Raw genomic sequence first — 23,044 nt, 5'->3', positions numbered from 1 at the left:
CATTCCCAGCATTTCCTGAAAGGCCTGGCAGGGAGCAGGGCCGGGCAAGCCAGGGTCACAGTGAGGGATGCTCAGCAGGCACCACTTTAAGCAAATATCACCGAGAAAGGGGCTGGGTTTGAACGTGCCAGACTGAAATTTGGGGTCCAACATCACCACAGGGGGAAGTTTGGGTGAGGGAGGGAGGAAAGCACAGAGGCTGTGGAGGGGGGACCCTGTGTCCCCATTGCATCCCATCAGGCAGCACCAGGGCACAGCCCCGCAGGGGAGAGCTCTTTGCTGAGGAGGGGAATACAAAGACTGAGCAGGGTTGTTTTGGGGAAAAGAGGATTTTTTCCCCAAAAAATCTCAGAGCCCAGCTACTTCAGCACTCCCTGCAAGGACAGGCTCCATCCCATGAGCCCCAGTTCATCTCTGCCTCCTGTGACCTCGAAGGAGTCGCTGACTCTCTGCAGCCACCGAGCCTGGGACAAGGGCCCTCCCTGCAGGAGGAAACGGGTTTGGAAATATGGAAAAGCTTAACCTGCTGGGATAAATCTTTCCTTTCTGGAACATTTCTTTTAGCATCACCACCTCTCAAGTTCAACCGCCCTTCGCTTGCTGCCACGCTGACCTTTCGACTCAATCTATTGCAGACCTGACAGCCGCAAAGTGAGTGGAACAAATCGATTATCTTTGCTGGCCAATAGGGGAAACTGGGGGAAAAGCAGCTGAACCAGTTGTCCAAATCTTTTGGGCGTACCATGAAGCATGGGAATCAAAATCAGATGATCCCACGTTGCAAGTGACGTGATGCAATCCCAACGCCCCGGCCCTCAGCAACATGGAAAGCTGTCAGACAGGGAGCCAAAAGCAAATGTGAAATGCTGATGCTAATCACACAAGATTGAAGGCTGATACTGCTATTGAGTGGAGCAGACAAACCTTATAAGCTTAGATATCTGTCAGGAGAGAAGCAAATAACTTACTGTATGAAACGAGGCCTTTTAGGGAAGGCTGCTCACCCTTGCCAAAGCCATGGGGATAATGAAAATAGGACAGCTAAATTTAACAGCAAAATGACTTGTAAAAGAGCCACTTCTAACCTCCTCACTGGTACTTGGAGTCAATAAAATGGTTAGAGCATGGATTTAGCTGAAATACTTTCCATTGGGAGATATCAGGCATCTCCCATTTTATAATCTCTTGGAGCTGTGTTGCAGTTGGCGGGTGGGGCCAGACCCTGTGGATGTGTCCAGAGCGATGCTGGGGGCATGGAACCCCACCATGGGAGCACCCACAGGGCCTGGGTCTCCTTCTGGGCTGATATCAGCACCCAGCACAGACACCCCCTTGGCCACAGCACCCAAATGTTTGAAAAAAAACCCCACAGCTTAAACCCTTGTGGGCTTGCACATCCCCGTTGCACATGGCCACACCATCCCTGGGATTGCCACTCTTTGCATTACTTTATAACAGGAAATTCAGCAGGTTTGGGCTGGCATTGCTTACCTACATGGCCCTGCAATGGGGCCTTGGTGGTGCCAGGTGGTTGGTGTACCAGTTAACACACCTCCCTGCATCTGCCAGCTGGTTATCGAGGGGCAGCGCCCTGCTGGGGCTGTTCACTTGTTAAATTACCTGCCCAGACAGGACAGTCGCCAGCCTGGAGATGCTGAGGTCACGGGGCTGTGATGCTTTCAGTTGTGGTGCAAACACTGGGCTGTCCTGATGCCAGGCCAGAGCTTGTTTTCTGTTTGCTGTGATAATAAATATTTAGCTGCACCACCTAAGTGAAAAATAAAAATAGAATTAGAGGGAAGAGGTTTTGATCAGCCTACTGCGTAACGAGCAGCTCCTGGGGGGGTCCCGTGACCCGCTGCACTGACACTCACACGCAGCAGGGACCTCGGGGCTGCTTTATCTCGGGTTCCCACAGACACAAACTCGTATGATGGTGTCAGTGCACCCACAGTCATTTCCTCTGAGTAACTCTTGTATCTCTTTGGTCACTTGCAAGCAGAGCAGGCGGGAGGCCCTGGGGGTGCTCTGCCTGGACCGAGGAGGTGCAAAGACCGCAGCTGCTGCTGGAGGAGCAGCGGCAGCTTGAGCTTGTTCGCAGCAGGTCCTGGGCACTGAGGATGGGCTTCCCCTGGGCCCAGTGCTGAGCTGGGCCTTGATCTGAGCAGCACAAAAACAAGGGATCAAATGGGACAAAGGGACACAGAGGGTAAAACTGGAAGTGTTCAAGGCCAGGTTGGATGAGGCTTTGAGAACCTGGTCCAGTGAAGCTGCCCTGATCACAGCAGGGGAGCTGGAACAAGATGGTCTTTAAGGTTCCTTTCTCCCCAGACTAGGTGATTCTGATTCTGAAACCAGGTAGAGATAAAGAAAATGAGCCCATCAAGCTCCACAGCCTAGCAGAGGGGAATATGGAAGCAGCAACAGCAGAAGAGGTCCTAAAATTTGTTTGTGTCCAGGGTTGCAAAGCCCCAGGACCCGATTGCCCAAATGCTCTCCTGGGTCAGCTGGCATTGACTGGTCCCCAGCACCAGTCTTGGCCTCATCCAGCATCTCCAGCCCCAGCTGGGCCAGGTGCCAAGGGCAGTGAGGGCTGGTGACCCTCTGAGGGTATCCCTGGCAGTTCTGCACAGGGTCAGCACGGGGCTCTGTCCACAGCTGCCAAAGCAGCTCCTTCCCCCTGCCCATTAAAGAGGCTCAGCCTGCAAAAAAATGGTACTTTTAAGGGAGACATTTGAAAATGTGAGTGCATCCTTGCTTTGAGCTGGGATACAGACACAGAGGATGGAGGAGCTGCTGGAGCACAGAGAGGGTACTCTGAAAGCCTCTGCATGGGGAGCAACCCCACCCACACCCACAAAAACAAAGCTGTGGGAAGCATAAAAGCTGACAGGTCTTTCTGGGCTCTCAGACGTTGCTTTTCCAAAATCTTATTTGGGGGAGAGGGAGGGATAGGAAACCCAAAAATAAGAGATGAAGCTCTTTACACAACCCAGACTCATGCTTGGCAGAGTCCAGCTCTGAATTTCAGCACAAAAATGTGCGGCACGCTCAGATCTGTGGATGGGGAGGAGTAACACAGAGGCAAGGAGATTTAAAATATGACAGCGAGTGCAAAGGGGACCTGCTGTGGTTGAGGCTGCCAAGAAGAGCCCCCGAGAGCTGGTGGCTCTTCCCAACAATTTTGGCTGGCACTGACCCCCTTGCCCTCACCAGCCACGGGAGACGGTGACACTGCCCCGCTGGCAATGGGAAGGGGAGGGTGGGAAAAAAAATTGGCAAATGAGAGCAAGCAAGGTCCTGCAAAACAGCATGTTCAGTTTTCTTTCCAATTTTAACTTGTCCTTGACCCTTCTTCGCTCCTTCCCAGCAGGGCTGGCTCCGCTCCGTGCTTGTCCCGTGCTGCGACGCCCCGGCACAGGGAGATGTTTTTGGAGGTACTCACCCCTCAGAAGTGGCATTTCCACCCCCACTTGCTGTGACAACTGGAAATACTTCAGTGGTAGTTTAGCCAACGCCAAAGCAAACATGAGCACGAGATGCTGGGGGAAAAGGGTCTCAGTGGTCCTGTGGCCGTTGAGGCCACTGGAAGTGTGGATGCACAACCCATGGGATGGCTGACACCTGCCATGGGGTAAAGGGACCCTTGGGTTTGTTTTTTTGGGGAGGGTAATCCCTGTTTTCTCAATCATGGCCCCAGTGGGGATGGTCCCCAGGGGTCTAGGGACCAATGCAACATCAGGTGGGGAATTTGGGGTGGTCTTACCTTCACAGCCATGTCCTGAGACAGCACTGCACCCTCAGGGGTGGCTGGTCTGGGGGCCCATTGAGGGTCACCTCCAGCCACGGGCAGGGGTGATCCTCACGCTGTGACACTGGAAAGAACATGGTCTACATCTGGAAAGTGGACTCCAAGCAACGGCCTCTTCCCAAAACCAGCACTAGCCAGGGTATCCCGTGTGCCTCTCTGTGACCCACTGTGGGTTCCAGAGCTTTCGGCTTTCCCTGTTTGCAGCAGCTTTCCCCTGCTCCCAGCACTGGGAAGGGGCACATGGGGCCACATCCCGGCAAAAACGCACCAGGGGCGGACGTTGCCATGAGCACAGATTTGCTCCAAAACACCATCCACAGCTGCATCAGGATTTTCCACTCACAACATCGCCACGGGCAGAGCTCCAGGTGATGCGGAGATGGGAACGCACGGCCCCAAGCCCTGTGCCATCCTCCCAGAGGAGGCCAAGTTACTTAATTAGCATTTATTTCATAATTATTGCTTGTGGAGGTCATTGTAGGGCTTATTTAATCCTCCCCTCTCAGCTGGGGGAGATAAGGTGATGACTATTCTGGACACGGTCAAAATTAGCATTGTTATTTGTATTATTCTGGTGCCCCAAGAGTGAATTAAAAAATTCCCAACAGTCACATCATGCCACTCCATTCATTTTGCCTTTGTCATCCCATGCCAGGCACAAGCTCAGCTCCATTTCTAGTTTGGCTCCTCTGAAAACCCACAAGAAATCCTGATCTGGTGAGCACAACTCCTTTTACGGATGAAAAATGCCCTCAGGCACTCCCATACGGCTCCATGGGCTCCCAAATGTCCCCCAAATTAGCCACAAACAGGACAAGAAAAGCAAAAAAAAGTAGTAAAAACAACAACAACAACAACTAGACGAAAAAAACAAGAGTCATCCAGTAAAATCTCTTTTATTTCTGTAATTTTCTAAGTATAAAACAAATCAGCCCAATATTGTGTGAACAGAGTGGATTGTATGGATGTGACCACGAGGAGCCTTCCCACGTCTTCCCGGCACACCTGGCTATTTACAGTCAGACAAAGGACACCATTTAGGAAGTGGTAATTTAGTGGAAAAATATCTCTCATATAATAAAATAGGAAACCTCATTTCTTTCAGTTCTGTCCCTCAGTTAACACCCTCCCACCCCCATCCCCCCCTCCCCAAGATATAACGATTTATCTTTTGCTACGAAGCACAAACTCAGAGATTTCTCGATTTGGGTGTTCAGGCATCTCATATAAAAAAAAAAAGAAATCAACATATTCCCAGATCCAAGCCACTGAGGGCACCCCCTGGCAGCTCAGTGGTCACCCTCCTCTTGGTCCCAAGTGCCTGGATTGACCCCGCTCAGACACCCCCTGAGGTACCCACGGCCCCATCGCTCCAGGCACACACAGATTTTGGCTCATTGAATGCCCCACCCACACCAAAAGCTGAATGGCACCACGAGGACAGGTCCAGGGAGCACAATTTACGCTGTGTGTCCCTTTCCTCCCTGCAGCCCTGCAAACCCTGACCCCAGCTGTGCCATGCAAGTTCTGTACAGGGTGAAGCCTTCTCCTTGGTCCCAAAAACCTGAGTCCACGCTGTTTCCCCTGGCAGAAAATGTTACTGCAGAAGTGGGAAAAAAAAAAAAAAAAACAACAGGTGGGCCTGAATCTCTGGCATCATTTATAGAAGGTGATGGCCATGCCAGTTATGGTCCAAAACTCACAATAAGTCTTAGGAGTTGGTACTGGGGACTCGGGTGTGTTTGGGGTTCAGGAGTGATGTGATGCCACTGAACCTCATGAACATCTCCCAGTCTGAGCCCCTGCACAGAAATTATTTGAGGGGTTTTGGTGGGGCAGGACCCTGTCTGGGGAGCAGCACTATCAACCTGCTGCACAAAAGAACCAAAAATTAATGCTGAGTTTTCCTGTTGCTCCTCTGGCTACTTCTGCCATCCCCACCATGAGCAGAAACTCTGGTTCCATCTCAGATTTGATGTTCTTACAGGAACAAAGTCCCCTCCAGTAGAGCCTGTCCCTCCTACTGACCTCTGGTCAGAGCCTGGTGGTACCATCCAGCCTTGGCATCAGAAACACCCACATGGCATCTCCACAGTGCCAAAGCCTCAAACACACAAATCCCAAACCTCACCCAGACCCTGAGCCCCACAGTGGCCACACAACACAAACAAAACACAGCATGCAGCACTTTGCTCTCTTTCCTTTTCCAACCTGCCTCCCTGCAGGATCACACACCACAGGGGGAAGAGCTCATCCAGAAACTGCCCACAATGACACAACATCCCAAACCAGCACAAAACGCTTTCCACAGCTGCTGCCCAAAGCTGATCCCCCGGGGACACGGGACCCTCCCCTCCCCCCTTGGCTGTACCCCAGCAGGTGCCTGGCCCCTGAGGAAGGAGTATAAAGTGCTCATGGACAATCCCATGCTGCCATCCCAGCACATCCTATGCCCTGCACCTCGTGGAGGATCTGCCACAGCAGCCCACCGACGCTAAAGGCCCTGCTGGAAAGACCCAAGTTTTATTTAAAGCCTTCGAATATGCCAGGCAGCACCATCAAAATAAAACTAAAAAGGAAATAATTCCTAAACTCTGTTGCCAAAAAAAGCAAGGAGCCCAGATGTTTGCTTTTTTTAACAAACTCCTTGGCAAAGCAACCACCCAGTGCCCGTCTCCCTTGTATTGCACATTCAGATGCCTTGGTAAGACCCAACACCTGACCCCAAAGGGATGGTCTTGGCTTTAGGATCTCCACGTTCCCACAAGAACAGTGCTCCAACCCAGCAGGCTGCTGGTGGCACACACGCAATAAATAACTACTCTGTGATTTATCCTGACCCTTCACTGAAGAATAAAGGAAAAAATAATTACATCTATGGATATCTTTCTGCTTCATTAAGATATTTGAAGGATAAGCCTCTGTAATCAACGAGAATGGAGTGAAACCTGTATTCCAAATAATTAAAGGATGGGGGGGAAGAGAGATGTGCTCAACCATTCAGAAGGGGAAAGGGTGGGACAAAAAGGTCCCTCTTAGCAAGGGAGAGTCCTGCAGGTTACCTGTGCTATTTTCTAGGTAGATCTGAAGGCTCACAACAGAAACCAAATGGAATTTGTTGCTGCTGGGACCCAGCTCTGGTTTGTTGCCCACAAAGGCTCAAGGTTTGATAACTCACAACTGAGACCCAACGACTGCACGAACAGACTGACACTGCCCAGGCTTTTACACCACAAACTCCTCCACACACACACACATACACAAATTTGGGTAAAATTAATAACCCCTCAGCGCACCTCAAGTCCAAGGAAAACAGTGTCAACTCAGGAGGTACAATGGATGGGCCAAGCAGGTTCCTGTGGGCATGATGTCCCAGGAAGATGCCATCGGGCAGCTGAAGGCTTTGCTGGACCCTCCCACCAGGGCTGGGACACTCTGAATCCAGTCTGGCCTCTGAATCCAGACCAGACTCTCCCAAACTGGTTTTCAGCCTCAGGGAGACACAGAAGCTGTTTTCTCTGATGTCCCCGAGCTGGTACCGGATTAAATTCCCACTGGTTATTTTTCTGCACAGAGAGATGGAACTGGACTCAATCATCTTGGACTTCTTTTCCAACCTAAACAATTCTACTGTGTGTTAAAATAAAGTGAAATCCACTTTTTTGGGGAAGGGCAAATCACATGTCTACAGCATTAGTCTTACTGAAGCCTTATTTTGAAGGCTTGAGCAGTACCTGGGTCATACCCTGGTCCTCTGCACCAGGGTGAACCTCATCCATGGTGAAAATCTTTGAAGAGGAACTGGTTGTCCCATGGGATCAACTAATTAAATCAATTAGACAGAACACATTTGAAAAATAAAACTTCTTCAAGACAAAGTATAATAAGATTAAAAAAAAAAAATCAGCAACAATCTTCTAACCACAGAGTATCTATAAAGATCTTTTTAAAGAGCTCCATATTAAAATTCCTTGAATACATTATATATTAAATACAGTAACAACATTTCATGCAAGGTTTTCTGTACAATAAATCAGCTCAGTAGTATAACAAGTCTGTACATTCCCATTGGTCTGGGGGCTCTGCTCATCTTCAATGCTGGTGATGGAGAAAAGAAAGGAGGGATGATATTTGGCACCTACTGTACAGAAGAAGAGTAGCTCTTGCCCAGGTGAAACAGAAAAGCACTGGAAGCTTTCAAGAGGCAAAAAGGAGAAATAAAAACCCAACAGCAAAGGAGCAAAATGCTACCCCAAACCCTGGCTCTAGTGCTGTCGCTGGAATGTAAGAGAAAGGAAAGATACAGGCTCTGGCTAATTAAATATCATCAGGATGGATCACAGGGGACCATGAGGAAAACAGGAGGGAGGATTTGGAGAGCTGGAGAAGAAACCACCCACCGTCAGCTTCTCAGCTGATGTGGTTCGATGGAGACAGATCAATTTACTGGATCCCAAATCCCCTCCTGATCCACCCACCCTCACTGCAGCCTGTCTCACTCCTGCTGCGGAAAAATCCCAAGAGGGCAAAATAAACTCGGTGCCTTACAAAAAGGGATGCCACAACAAACACCACCCACGGAGAAAGACCACGTTATGTACAAGCATACATTCATTCCCATCGTGATCCCTCGGCAAGGATGCCCTGTGCAAGACAGAGATGTTCTCCAAAGCAGAGGACAAGAAGTCATGGACACGACCCTAAAGACTGAAGCTCTACTCCTGCTAGGGAAGAAGTTAAAAATCCACTGAGGGAAGAAAGTGTGACCAGGAGGGAGTGGTGGACATGAGGACTGCGAAGGTGGGTGTCCCCATGCTTTGCTTTACATGGCTGCCCCTGTGGGGACGAGGGTGGTTCATATAGTGCAGATGGGATCTAAGAAGATGTGGGATGGAGAAGGACAGACAAGGCTTCCTCATGCTTTGGTGTTGGATGAGCCTGAGAAGGTGCTGGGCTTTCCACAAGGCAGGGATCAAACAGGACAGCATGATAAATAGGGAGAACTTTGCCTTCCACCACAGGCACCTGACCTCAATGTACAAACACACGTCTGTGAGATCCACACCACCGTCAGGCACACCCGGAAGGTATTCCCACCGGAGCGGCCAGCGGAGCAGCAGTGATGAAATCAAGGGTCAGTGACCCCAACACACAGTCCCCTCACCTCTCTCCCTACCCTCACCCCCTGCCAAGCCCTTCCTGGCCCCAGAAGCTGCCCTCATCCACCCCCATCCCCTTGGGGGTGCAGCCTCCCGTCTGTGCTCAGCGTGTCAGCTCAAATCCCGATTCCCCCCCTCCGTGAAGGACACCCTGCCTGAGCTCACTGGAAAGAGGATCTCAAATTTGGCAGGAACAAATCCCCAAGGAACCATGCTGCAACGACCCAGGTCCACACAGCTCCATCCCCAAACCCAGCGCCAGCTGTCCAGTAATTGCACTCGTATGTACAGGAAAAAGAAAGCTACGAAACAGAACAAAATCGGTATTTTTCTTTTCGACGATTCACCCGCATTTGTCTGATAGTCGGACACATGCATGTCCCGCTGGCTTCTAGTGATGGTCACACATGCAAGACTTCAGTCCCAGTTACAAGTGAGGGATCCTTTAGTTCGGAGCATTGCCTTCGTGTCATTCACTTCTTGTCCTCTTCTCCTGAAACGAAGCAAAAAAAAGAAAAAAAAAAAAAAAAAAAAGAGAGAAGGGAAAGTATTGGTGAGGGTTCAAAGCAAATCAGCTCCCTGGTTTTGTTATCAAGAGTGGCAGCTCTTGGATGCTCCCAGGAGGGGACATGGGATGCTGTCTGCACAGAGATGGTCCTACTGCAGCCACGGCAGCCCAGGCTGTGTGAGGTGGAGGAGGAGGATGCCGGTCCCTGGGTGAGGAAGGGCTCAGCCTACAGGAGGCAGGAAAAGGGATGAGGTGGAGCCATGCAGGCACAGGAACAGTGGGAAGATGAGCAGGCAGGATGCCTTGCTACTGCTCCTAATGAGGCATGACCCTGGGAAAGGCAGTGACTCAGAAAGTCACTGCATCCCAACAGCCATTCCAGAGCCCTGTCCCTGCCACAGCCAGATACGTGGGTGCTGCTCCATGGGTTGACACCATTTACACACAGTACACATATATTTACCTGCAGAACAATGAGCAAGGACCAACCTACTCACCACAGTCACCGTTCCAGCCCCAGGGCTGCCCTCCTCCCTTCTCCCTCCCTCCAGATGGATGGGGTTGGACATGGAAGGTAACAGGCAACACACGGCCTGAAGGAAAGCTACAGTATTCAGCTTGAACTCCATGTGAGCAGCCTCAAAATCCCTGCCAGAGCTTGACTCACATCAACCAGCTCCTCAATTTTCAAGCAGTTGACAGGAGCGTCCCTGACCCCCCCAGGCAGCAGCTGCCCTCCAGCCCGGGGCAGCTCAGTCTGCCCAGAAACAGGTTTCATTTCTTAAAAAAAAACCACCCACAAGCAGCACTTCCTAAGAAATCACTTATCAGGAATCTTTCAGCTGCATTTCTCTCTCTTTCATCGCTGCACATATCACCAAACACATCTCACAGGGGACTGCTGTTACTGTGCTCTTGATAAATAGGGGTCCTGCCCGGGGTTACCCTCGAGCTCTGCACCCGCTGCCAGCCCTGGTGCCGACAAGCTTCCAGGGGAATTAATAAATAACAGGGGAGAGAGAGAGGGAAAAAGCCTTTCTGCAACTTCTGCCAAAACTTTCTGCAGTGCTGGCTGGAGAGCCCAGTCCAGCTGCCCTAAGATAAAATGGCTTGTTGCAATGGCAACATCCCTGCTGATGACCCCCACACCTCCAAAGAACTCCTGCACCGTGGGCTTTGGTGCACAGCAGCGATGCTGGTGACTGCATTGTATGCAATCTCATTGCAATAATCAGAATTCATCTCCTCCCCATTTCAGGGGTGTCCCTTCAGCAGCTCCAGCAGCCGAACAGTCCCCACCAGGTGACACACCACACATGGGGCAGACAGGGACAGGGAAGGGACATGGCTGCAGTGTTTACCCACAGTGGATGCTCTTCAAAATGCTACTCTCAGGCCTCTAAGTAACACAATCCTGGCACAGAGAGAGTCAGGTGTTTCCATGAGCCCTGCCACAGCTGGGGGCCTGGCTCCCACTCAGCTTTAGGAGGATGCAGGTCCCTGCATGCCACTGTCTGGCTGTCCTCCCCTCACACCGGTGACAGGAGCAGGGGAGATGCAGGACCTGTTTGCAGGAATGATGAATAATGGAGCAGTGGTGATCCATCTGGATCCTGCCTCACAACCAAACCTCCCAGGGGAGTCACAGCCCCTCAACACCTGCAAACCAGCAACTGGACAACACAAGCTCAGCTTCTGCAAGATCTGCTCCCCCCAGCACAGCCAAGGCTTTTGGGGAGGTTTTTCCTTATTCTGACTTTCCTCTTAACAGGTTCCCGTAGAAGGTGCTGCTGGAGGGATGCAGGCTCCAGCTGCCAGCTGGGATCACTTCCTCCACCAAAGGAAACATCACAGCCCTTGTAGATCTGAAAACTGCACTTTTCATCCATCGCACCAGGGCACCCCCAGCCTCATCCGAGAGCCCAAACCCCAGGAGAAAACTGAAAAGGAAATCCTTTTCCTATCCCTTTCCTATCCTGGGGCAGCAGTGCTGTCAGCTTCCCTCTGCTCTTCCATTTCTAAAGCACAGCACACCTACACAAACAATAAAACAGAGAGGAGGAAATAAAACCAAAAAGCAAGGCAGCAGAGCTGCCAGAGATTCCAGCAGAGATTCCAGCACTGAAAGGTGCAGCAGCTGCTCTCCTGCAGAGCATCCCACAGCTCAAGGGAGCGACTTGGCCCCTGGGGACACATTCCTCTGCCAGCACCCAGCCAAGGTAGCTCCAGGCAGAGATTACCCTACAAGGGCAGGCCACGGCCGCAGGCACTCGCTCCCGGCTGGGCTGTGCCAGGGAGAGGGATGCTGCCTCCTCCACAGGGAACAAGGGCAGGCAGCAGCCCCTCTGCTCCTGGAGCAGTGTCAGGGGGTTCCCTCACCCCCAGGTGCGCAGAGGAAGATGAGGGTGAGCAGCTCTATTTCACTGCTGCTGGTGGGTTTTGCGATGCAGGATGTGGGGCACTGTGCTGCCCACCAGGGAGGGAACAGAGACCCAAGCAGGGCAATCATCACTTGCAGCTCCTGCAAAATCACCCCAGGGGTTTCTGCGCTCACTAGGTGCAAGGACAAATGGCTGTATAAATGCCATTGTGCCAAAAAACACACCAAAGTCAACTCCTGGGCATCAAAAACTCCTGATTTTCAGTGATGCTGCTGTCGGGGCAGGTGCATAGTTGTGTTGCAGAAAGCACCTGCTCCATGATTTGCCCCTGCTTTTATCACAGCACAGGTGAGAAATGGTGATGCTTGAACACTCAAGTAGAGCCTGCTGCTTAATGTGCTGAAAACAACCACAGTGGCAACGCCACCAGCTGTGATGGGTTTGGTTCAAGATGGTGAAGATGAGCAGGCCCAGGGACGGTGCAGGAGGGGAGCAGGGTGGCCTCAGCAGTGGGGTGAGGGTGCCCAGAGCTACAGGAGCACCAGGGTTATCTCAGCATTCTCTCTACATTTGGTACCTTTTGAGAACCACTCAGAAAAGAGATTTCTGCAAGGTCTTGGCACGGATGCCTGGAAACCATCCTCCTGCATGTCACAGGATTCAGAAAGAACAAACACTTCAATGCATAGAGCATGGAAAATATTAAAGATACCAGAGCAAGAAGTACTTGAGGGTGGTCAGCCCCTGTGAGCCTGCCAGTGTGTATCTGTGTGACAGACCCTGAGAGGGCCCATCTTTATGTTCCTGAGCAGAACATCTGCAGCTCCCACCAAGCCAGCCCAGCTCAGCTGTGCACACTCACTTGCTCTCACACTCCCACTGCCTCCCAAAACTGAGACAGCAGAAACCTCAGGGAGGGGGCAGGAGGGGAAAAAGGCAGCCAGACATGCAAAGAATGTGAGATCAAAGGCTGGACATGACCAGGGTGATGGGGAGGGGAATGTAAAGCACTGAGACCACTGTGGAAGCTGAAGAGTCTCAGCTTTCGGCCACTTCAAGGACAAGGAAAATCCAGGGTAATGGAAACACAACTTATCTAAATCTCATCAAAAGGAGAAATTTTTCCATGCAAAACCTGAATCAGCAGGATATACATTCTGCTCACAGCTATACATTTGCACTCCTCAGCTGAGCACCCTTGGCCATCCCTCGGAAGGTCCCACATTGGAGACCATCCCCAAGCACTGCCTCGCAGAGATCAAGCAGTATCCTGGCCCCTGGCCAAAACTGCCACCAAACAGCTACTTCACAGGCTTTTTAGACCTTATTTTGAAGCAAAACACAGAGGCCACTGTGGGAATGGGGATCCTGTCTGGGTACAGGGTCCCTGGGCTCTGTTACTGGCTGGTTTTCTAAGCCACGTTCACCCAGACACATTCCAAGCAGGTCCCCACCACACACGAGCAAGAATTTGTAGGAAGCAGAGGGATACTGCATTCAGGGATGAGACATGTAGGAAGCCAACCCTTGCTCTGGAGTCTCGCAGGTTTTCAACTGGTGCTCCCCGCTGCACTCGGGTCTTACTGTCCTGAGAATGCCTGGTAAAAAAACAAAAAAATCACAAGACCACACATAAAAGTGGCTTTTGGAGGTTTTTTTCCCCCTTTGCTTTTCAAAGCCCAGAGGAATTAGGAAGATGAAGAATCTCAATCAGTTCTTTCAAATCCGACGATTTAAGCGTGATTTTGGCCCGCAGCTGTGATTGAGCAACTGCAGGGGAAACCCTGGCAGGGTGAGACAGAGCAAACCTGTGAGCATCAGCAGCATCCTGACCGTGAGGATGAGGGCAGCTCAGAGGAACCAGCACGCTGGGAGGAAACACTCTGAGCTGGCAGAATGGCACTTGGGAGGATCATGTGCCTACCAGGAACCTCGCTGTGCGGGCAGAGCCAAAGAAAAGCCCTTCCTCCAACAGTGCCGAGATTTTATGGAGAAATACCGAGTGTGGGAGAAAGACAGACTCGTCCCCAGATCACAGATGGTGAAGTGAAGACCGAGGGCATGCATGGCATGCAAAACAGGCAGGAATCAACCAGCTCTCCTACACCCCCAGCCAAGTGCCACGCCGTGGAATTGCTGCTACAGGCTTGTAACTGGGGGATAAAACAGACCTGGGTGTCTGGTGAGAGAAACAACAATTAAATAAAAATAAGCTAGAACCAATTTCTATCTGGTCTGTAAATACAGGAGCACCCTGCACCTCTGTTTCTCTGAGCAATCGCTGTGTTTATGCATCAGCTCAAGGCAGAAAGGAAGGCTGACATGAGCACCCCACCACACCAGGACCCATTGATGGGGAGGGCAGCCAATTTGGGATCATTTCTTGCTTGCAAAATAATTTCCTGTCCCATATTTCCAGCTTTTTGCAGGGTTCTGCTCCATGAGAAACCAAACAGAGCTGCTACAACTCCCTGACAGGCCTGGCCAGACCTGCCTTCAGCCCTGAAAGGCAAGAGTGGCTTTGCAGAGTTTTCCTGGATCCTTATTACAGGGAGAAGGTAAAAGGGGGGGTTTGATAGAACACCGGTTCCCTCAGGGGTGAAAAAAGGTTTGAGCAAGGTGATGCTGTGGAAGGACATCCAGTCCCCACACTCAGATTGTTCATCTGCCCCCAGAGCTTCCCCAGGCCAGGATGGTGTCTTTCCTGCCCTTCCTCCCCCTGCTATCACTGTCAGGGCAAGCACACCCCAAAAAATGTTTTCCTGGAGAGGGGACAGCCCGTGGCAAGCACAGCACCACCAGGCAGCCCTGAGCCCACAGCCACTGCTGGGAAAACCTGCAGGTTTAACTCAGCACTCAGATATCCCCCACAGCAAGTGTTTGGTTTGGTTTTTTTTTTTCAAGAAATGAAAGGAAAGATGATATCATCTCTTTGGAGGGCTGCCTAAAGTCCTGCTGTGATTTACAGCACAGAGCCCAGGAGCCCACGGGAATCTCTGCCCCGGTGTCACGGGAGCTGCTTCTCCTCTGTGTGAGCCACAGGGCAGATCCTGAGCGATGCTGGCCAAGGGCAGCCCCATTAAAACCACTTTATAAGGTGTTCAGCTCTCAGCTGATCTTAGCACAGAGACAGCCAAGACAAGGCAAGGATGGACAGAGAGGGGTGGAAGACTTGAGAGAAAAAAGGAAGGGATCCTGTTAGAAACCAGCATTTGATTTGTTTTAATTTATAAGTGAAGGGATCCAGTTCCTGGAGGTTCGAGAGGAGCTGGATAAACAATCCTTGGCAGGTTTACCTGGCGCTCCAGCTCCCAAGGGAGCATTTCAAGCAGGTGTGAGCACCAACTGCTCTGCCAGGCGTGGCACTGGGAAGGAAAGGGGGTAGGAGGAAAAGCAGGGTGGACACACACGAGCAGAGGAGGTGAGCGAGGTGTCCCCCCAAAGCCACCGTGACCCCCAGGCAAAGCCCCACGGAGCAAACCCAAACCCAAGGTGGCGCAGCCCGTGCTCACCGTCCAGGTGGTTGCGGGAAAGGTACTTGAGTCCTTCGTCCAGCAGGATCACGGGCAGGGAGATCTTCAGCACGACCACCCACTGCGGCCAGCTCAGGGGGGTCACCTGGAAGATGAGCTGCAAGGTGGAAAGGATTGGGCGTGTCAGGAGGGAAGGAGGGGGGATGTTTTTTTTGTTTTAAGGGGCACGCTGCTGGATGGCAGAGGTTGAGAAAGGGCCGTCCCAAGTGCAAGGAGGGAGGATCCCGACAGCCCAAAGAACAGGGTTTCTTCGAGGTCTGTTGTGATCCCAAGGTGGCTCTTGGACAAGATGAGTCAAAAATTATGTCCTTCCCCTCTCCTGCAGATGGAGAAAGTGAGGCACGAGCCAGGACTGTGTGTTTGTGTGCTCACGGGCACTTAGCAGGGGACAAGGGACAACGACACCTGGGCACAGAGACACACTTCACCTTTAGCACCTTGGGCATTAACTGAGGCATCACCAGCCTTGGACTGCAAAGGGAGGAGATCACACCACAAGGGGCTGAACCACCCTCTAGAGATACCTACACCCCTTTGCGCTGCCCGTAAGGAGAGCTTCTGACTCAGGTAAAGGCAGGGTGACTCCTGGTTCCCAAGCTGGGTTGAGTCACAGGACCTGGACCTGAGGGCACCTTTTGGGGACAACCCTCTCAAAATCTTCCAGACCCACAGATTGCTCCAGGGATGTCCTTGCCCCCAGGAGCCCCCTGGGCTGGGGGCAGAGGTGGCAGAGGGCACTCACAGGCATGGGCTTGACGTAGAGGATGAGGAAGTGCAGAGCCATGGACATGATGATGGCCCCCAGCAGCCAGATGTTGAGCCACGGTGGCATCCGCAGCAGCGACTGGTTCTCAGAGACACTGCAAGGCAAAGGGACAACGTCAGCTCCGGTAACCTCCTGCTCCCACACCTGCCCAAGCTGGGAGCTCCATTCCTCTCCAAGGTGCAGGGCCACAAGCTGCATCCCTGTATTCCAGACTGCTCAGCTTCAGGCTTTGCTGCAAATTCCATCTGAACGCTCAACACAACCAGCCTTTGTGGATTAGGACTGATCACTAATGACCAAATCACTAATGGGTGTGGATCCAGTCCTTCCTCCACTGCTATCAGCAGCAGCACGCTGCCTCGGAGGAGTTTGATTACGGAAAACCCCCTGATCCCCTGCGAGGATGCTCTGAATGGCTCTGCTGAGCCAAAGCAAAGCTCTCAGCTCACCCACAGGTGCTCAAAGAGACCCTGCACAGACTCAGTCAGGCACAGAGCGATCCTGCAGCCACCTCACCTGTTCAGAGCATTGCACATTTCGATTGTCACCAGCACAGACAGAGCCATCGTGGTTGGGTATCGCGACTCAAAGATCTCACAGTCGATTCCTTCGAAGATGGGGTTGTCCTCAGTGCACCTCATGAAGTTCCTCTGTCGGCACAGGAAACCGCTGGTAAATACACGGCAGAGCAGCGGGAAAGGCAGGAGAGAGGAGGAAGAGTCGACTGGTTGGGGGGGCACGTGATGAACTGGGTGGCTGTTAAATATCCCACAGTTCACAGCAACTGAGCAAACTGTCTAAAGGGACCCAGCTTCTGCTGTGATTGGGCTTTAGGGTTATGGCCAGAGAGCGGCTTTGGGACTTCCAAGCGCAGTTAAGAAGGTGTTTGAGCACACACATCTCCATCAAGAAGACGTTTTTCACATGCCCCTGGGCTGGGATGGCACCCACCTTCCCACCACCCTGTTCAGACGTACAGTAATGTGACAAAAGATCCCTTTCAATGTGGGATCAGGCACAGGAGCCACTTTCAGCTTCTTTGAGTCAAGTTCTCCCCACCATGCTGGTGACTGGCAGAAGCAAGGCTGGAAACACGAGCCTGAGGGAGGGAATTTGCTTCTGATTTAAACTATTGCCTTCTCCACCAGGAATCTGGGAATGCTATAACCACCACAGAGGATAGGTAGAGGAAAACACCCCAACCATGCTCTCGCCCATCTGTCAGCACGCCAGCCTGTTCCCCTCCCGACTCACCAGCTGGTGGAAGGACATCTGTGGTCCCTCGGCGTCGTACAGGAACCACCAGGTTGCTGCTCCCACTGTGGCCAGGCCCACGTACACTGCAGTGGAGAGAGACACCCTTACCCCCGGCACCCAAAAGGGAGCCCCCCACACCCCAGGGCACCCCGTGCCCACCCTCACCTCTGCCCATGGGACTCACCTCCGACGGCCAGGTAGCGGAAGAAGAGCCAGCCGCTGATGAGGGGCTCCTTGGGGTTGCGGGGCTGCTTCTCCATGATGTCCAGGTCGGGGGGGTTGAAGCCCAGAGCGGTGGCCGGCAGCCCGTCCGTCACCAGGTTCACCCACAGCAGCTGCACAGGGATGAGGGCCTCGGGCAAGCCCAGGATGGCTGTCAGGAAGATGCTGGGGAGAAAAAAACAGGTAAAATTTGTTCCTGCTGCTGTTAAAATTAGCTTTGCAGTTGAAACCCAACCGCTGATGTCCCCATGGTAATGGCCAGGTTCCCATTCCCAGCACAAACACGCTGCTGAAATGCAAAGGGGAAAGTGATGCTCATGTTGCTGAGGATGGTGCTGGTTTACTGGGAGGGATGGGCATGGAGAGCTGCCCAGGACCTGATGCAAAGGGCACCAGTGTGACCTGTACCTGCACCTGTCTTAGGCATTGGCATGGGCTTAAATAGGCAATTCATTAACAAAACAGGTCCTGGGGGATGGCAGGAATGTAAAAGTATAAAAGAAAACTTCCCCTGCCCCTGGGAACACAACCAGGCCCTGCTGCTCTGTTGGGTGGCTCAGGTTGCCAGTGTGGACACCCCATGCTGCCAGGGCACAAGGGGCACAAGGACAGGACTGCAGGTCACCTGCCCCAGGGGATGTGTCCCCCCCTCCACCGCTCCCCCGTTGTGGGGGACTCTCACCAAACGACCTCCCCGACGTTGGAGGAGATGAGATAGCGGATGAACTGCTTCATATTGTTGTAGATGGCTCTGCCCTCCTCGACGGCCGACACGATGGTGGAGAAGTTGTCGTCAGAGAGCACCATCTCAGCAGCCGACTTGGCCACGGCCGTGCCCGACCCCATGGCGATGCCAATCTCCGCCTTCTTCAGGGCCGGGGCGTCATTGACCCCGTCACCTGTCTGCACGAAGCCGTGATTAGCAGGGTGTAAGGGGCTGAGCTGGGCAGAGAGGAGGGGAGCAGGGTGTTGCCAGGGGGCTCACCATGGCGGTGATCTCGTTGAAGGACTGGAGGTACTCGACGATGCGGGACTTGTGCGCGGGCTCCACGCGGGCGAAGCAGCGGGCGTGGCGGCACGCCTGGCGCTGCGCCTCGGGGGACAGCTCGTCGAACTCCCGGCCTGTGTAGGCCTTGCCGGACACGTCCTCGGTCTCCGAGAAGATGCCGATGCGGCGGCAGATGGCCACGGCCGTGCCCTTGTTGTCGCCGGTGATCATGATGACGCGGATGCCGGCCTTGCGGCACATCTCGATGGACGAGGTGACCTCCTTGCGGGGAGGGTCCAGCATCCCCACGCAGCCCACGAAGGTCAGGTTGTTCTGGGAGGGCAGGACATATCCAGACCCATATTAACCCCACTGTGAAACCACCCTGGGCGTGGGGATTTCCCCTGGGAGGAACCTTTCAGGTTTCCTCTCCACAGCCCCATGGACACATTCTACATTCCCAGTGCCATGGGACGCTCGCATTCCCTCTGCTGCTCCTCACAACCTTTTTGCTTTGCTCCCCTCCTCCCTGTCCTCCTCAGTGATCCCCAAGCCCCTCTCAGCAGTCACCACACAGGGACGGATGCCAGCTAGATGGGGCTGTTATCCTTAGTACCGACCCCCTGGGGTTTGCAGAGCAGCTGAGCCATTACACTGCCCACAGAGAAACCAGAGAGACAATACCGCTGGATCAGCTGGAAGCGTGTGGGAAAACCCTGGGAATAAGGAAAAAAAGCTCCCAGACAGAGCCCCCGGGCCGTACCTCGTAGTTGACGAAGGCGGCCGAGTCGTGCAGCTGCATGGCCTCCCTGCGGACGGGCGAGTCGTGCGTGGCCAGGGCCAGGCAGCGCAGCGTGTCGATGCCCATGCCCCAGTCCCGGATCCTGCCCAGGATCCTCTCCCTCACCGGAGCCGTCAGCGGGACCTTGGCAGTGCCCACACGGACATGGGTGCAGCGCTCGATCACGCTCTCCGGGGCGCCCTGGGGAGGACGGAGGGTTTAGGGGCTGGAGCGAACCCCGGGCATGAGCATCTCCTGCCAGCACCGTGCAAAGTGCCAGAGGGAGGGAAGGCACCAAGTAAGGGCAAAAGAGAAGGAAATGTGCCCAAAACTGCAGCAGGCACATCCCGGCCCTGCGGCTCAGTGCACTAGATGGCAGCCTCCGACCGAGAGCATCGGGATCACGCCGGGGAGGACGGACCCGCGGCAGGTCACCAAGAGCAGGATTTGCTCTGCAGGGGATCCAGCTGACTCCTACAAAACCTACAGGTCTGTCCAACATACTCCCATCCCACAGATCCCTCTCAGACCTCTCAGGAGGGAATGAGGGCTGTAAATGTCCGATGGAAAAAAACGTGGGATGCTCAGCAGATGCTTGTAATGCTTTTATGATTCAGGGAAACATGTCCTCCAGCATCCCAGCATCTCACCCCAGCCCTTCTGACCTTACAAGTTACCCTGACATTGCTTTTTAATGTGAAACTTTCAATCCTCCTCTTGAACCTCTTAAAAAGCTCGCCTGGGGCTATAGATCTGCTGCCTTTGGAAGGTCCCAGCCTGATCTGGAGGACAGAGTTCACCCACCCAGATCATCTCCCAGTGGGAACAATAATACACAGATCTTCTCAGAGTCAGCGGGGAGAAATTCCTGCCACATCTCTTCTCTTGGGAAGAAAATGCCCTTTGAAACACTATTTTATTTCTGGTTACAGTGGAAAGCTGTAACCTTTGGGCATTACTGGTATCCAGAGGGTCCAAGCCTTTAATAAAGGCAAATGCCCAAACTCTGCACAGGGGCAGCTCTCCCCTGCCCCAGCCCCAGCACACTCAGCACTTTCTCCACCCTCTAGATCATTTTATACCTCCTTTTTTTCCTATCAATATGGCAAAGACTCACCCTCCTCCCTGACCCCATCAGCCTACCTGCTGGATCCTGGACCACCAGACAGGTGAGAGGGGGAAGGAACAGTAGAGCATCCCTGCCTGCTGCAGTAAGGGCCAAATCCTGCTGGGATGTGCCAAGAGGACACTGGGGGGTGCTGAGGACCTTCTCCCCTACCTTGACAAACATCTTGCTGCCGGTGGAGTTGTTGCCAGGGCCGGTGGGTGTGCAGTACACAGACATGGACTTGCGGTCCCGGGAGAACTCGAGGGTGCACTCCTTCCTCATCAGCTGCTTGATCACCTGTGGGGACAGCACTGGGCTGAGCCAGGACACGACAGGGATGTGACAGGGTGCTCTCCACCTCAGCTAACAACCCTGCTGAGCCAGCACAGCACCGCTGATGTGAGGAGAGAGGTAGCCCCAGGAGCCAGGAGGGGATGGGACAGCACAAAAAGGGGATTTATTATGACCTGCTTAGACCTATCTGAGGAAGAAATGCCAGAACAGAGAGCAGCTTTGAGACCTTACAAGATCTAACAGCATGATACCAAAGCTGAGTAAATGCAGGTCTGAAATAAAGTGTATTTTCACCAGGAGGACAGGGAAACACTAGAGAAACACTGGAGTAGGGGAATTGCCAGCATGGGATATTTTCACATTAAAATTAGATGTTTCCAAGTGCCACTTGGACAGGCATGGCTTTGATTCGTGCTGGAGGGTGGCTGCTCAGTGCAAACCAGGCACCTAAAGATTACTCCAGACTTCCTCATCTGTAGCTGGAATTCTGGTCATCACCGAGGGAGTCTCTCCCAGCTGAGCAGGGACTGGGCTGAGTTTGAGACTCGGGGATCACCTTTTTCACAGCTTCACGTGGACCCAGGTCCCACGGCCCCAGCACCCTCCATTCCAAAAACAGCTCTCGCCCTGTCAGCCAGGAAATCACATCCTTGTGCCATATCCGACCCTTAGATCACTGCAAGGGGTTATTCCTCCAGCAACAGCCATCCCAAAGCCCTCCTCTCCCTCCTAACCCCCCCGTGCCAGAGCTCACAGGGGGCTCCCCCACTCACCGAGTTGCAGGCGTTGGCTCTCTCCACCTTGGAGAGTTTGCTGAGGTCCGTGTTGAAGACGTTCATCTTCTCCACCAGGCACGTCAGGGCTGTTTCAGTGGCTTCCCCCACCTTCTCATAGACCTTTTTGGACTAGAGGACAGGGGGATAAAAAAAGAGCTGAAGCTTTAGGGTCTGTCCTCCACCCGCTGCTCCAACCAAGGCTGCTGTCCCCCACTGCACCACCTTGGGACGAGCTGAAGCCAGGGAAGGGAATCCCAAGGGACAAACCTCTGCTGACTCTGTCCCAAAGCACAGGGAAGAGCCCCCTCCCCAACCCTGGAGCCCCTGTACCTCGTTGTAGTCCAGCGAGGAGTCGTTGCAGAGGGCACAGATGGTGGCCAGCTCCACCAGCCCGTCGTACTGCCCGCACTGCACTGGCTGCTCGTCCTTCAGGCTGCGGGCAGAACAACCCCCCACAGCCTCACATCAGCTCACACCTTCAAATAACACTTAGCTTATCCCATACCCCTTGCAGGGGGATGTGTATCCTTATAAATCGCTCTTGTACAAGTGGGAGAAAGCCCAGCTAAAGCCCCAGGGCTGGCAACGAACTCCTGGGTTCACACTGTGTGCTTTATGCAACAGGACAGGGTTAAATTGTAAATAAAACATCTCAGGAGGGAAATAAACTCTGAAAGTGGCCCGGAATAAAGGGGGCTGCAGAGGAGTTCAAAGGAGCAGTGGACCTGCAAACAGGGGCTGCCAACAGGCTGATGATGAAGGTGGTGGGCCAGAAAAGGGGGAAAGAAATTCATGTTGATGGCTGCTCCTCAGGGGTTTCCATTTGCTGGGGATCCAGAGAAGCTGTGGAAGCAGCAGCAAGCTCTTCCCCTCCCTGCAGTGCTGCTTTGCACTCCTTAGGGAACCCAAGGGAGCATTTAAGAGCAGCAGACAACTTTAACAACTGCACTGCTGTGGCTGCTTCCAACCCAGCGGTGAACTGTGGCCTTTGTTTCCTAAATAGCAGCCCTTTGCTATGGAAAGGAGCACAAACATCCTGGAAAGGAGCAGCCCCGAACACTCCAGGCAAGCCAGATACCGCTCCTTGCCTGGTGGCAGGAATGGCAGCAGCGGCTTTCAAAGGAAATAAAAAATTATCCCTGTTCCAGGAGAGGTAACTGCAGGTTAGAGCTGTGTAAACCCAGCCGGTCATCTGCTCGCTGGAAAAATAATTTGTCAGGCATTTACTAGGATCAGTTTATTCCACTGCTGGTTCCCAGTGGAAAGAACATTTTGGAGCCCTCGTTACAGCTCAGGAGCGGAAAACGGGGAGCAGCCAAGAAAATCTGAAAAATCTGTTTGCTGAGGGACAAGGAGCCGCACTGGGCTGCGAGTGGGAAGGGAGAGCCACTGCCTCCTGCCTGGAGGAGCCTGCCCAGCCCCAGCTCACGGGCAGGGACAGCAGGGGGTGGAGGAGGGAG

General features: G+C 53.1%; 1 protein-coding gene across 4 annotated transcripts in view; it reads right to left on the bottom strand.

Annotated features, from left to right (window-relative positions):
- Positions 1-4,691: 4,691 nt before the first annotated feature.
- Positions 4,692-23,044, bottom strand: part of ATP2A3 (ATPase sarcoplasmic/endoplasmic reticulum Ca2+ transporting 3) — a 56,181-nt gene continuing 37,828 nt past the window's right edge. For 2 of the 4 annotated variants that reach the window (XM_027882089.1, XM_027882086.1), the window contains exons 10-22: positions 21,915-22,017; positions 21,582-21,713; positions 20,686-20,811; positions 19,389-19,607; positions 18,623-18,958; positions 18,320-18,540; positions 17,600-17,802; positions 17,413-17,498; positions 16,675-16,808; positions 16,135-16,252; positions 15,372-15,489; positions 13,385-13,457; positions 4,692-9,463 (exon numbers count right to left, since the gene is read on the bottom strand). In XM_027882089.1, coding sequence (XP_027737890.1) covers positions 9,388-9,463; positions 13,385-13,457; positions 15,372-15,489; positions 16,135-16,252; positions 16,675-16,808; positions 17,413-17,498; positions 17,600-17,802; positions 18,320-18,540; positions 18,623-18,958; positions 19,389-19,607; positions 20,686-20,811; positions 21,582-21,713; positions 21,915-22,017 — 1,945 coding nt within the window. In that variant the 3' untranslated portion in view covers positions 4,692-9,387. The remainder of the gene's footprint in view (positions 9,464-13,384; positions 13,458-15,371; positions 15,490-16,134; positions 16,253-16,674; positions 16,809-17,412; positions 17,499-17,599; positions 17,803-18,319; positions 18,541-18,622; positions 18,959-19,388; positions 19,608-20,685; positions 20,812-21,581; positions 21,714-21,914; positions 22,018-23,044) is intronic. The other 2 variants (XM_027882090.1, XM_027882088.1) reach the window with 1 other exon arrangement.

This window comes from Empidonax traillii, unplaced genomic scaffold (genome assembly GCF_003031625.1).
Source record: "Empidonax traillii isolate 1590-97213 ecotype Southwest subspecies unplaced genomic scaffold, ASM303162v1 scaffold101:size1699134, whole genome shotgun sequence".
Classification (NCBI taxonomy): Eukaryota; Metazoa; Chordata; class Aves; order Passeriformes; family Tyrannidae; genus Empidonax; species Empidonax traillii.
This window is presented reverse-complemented; position numbering and strand designations above follow the sequence as displayed.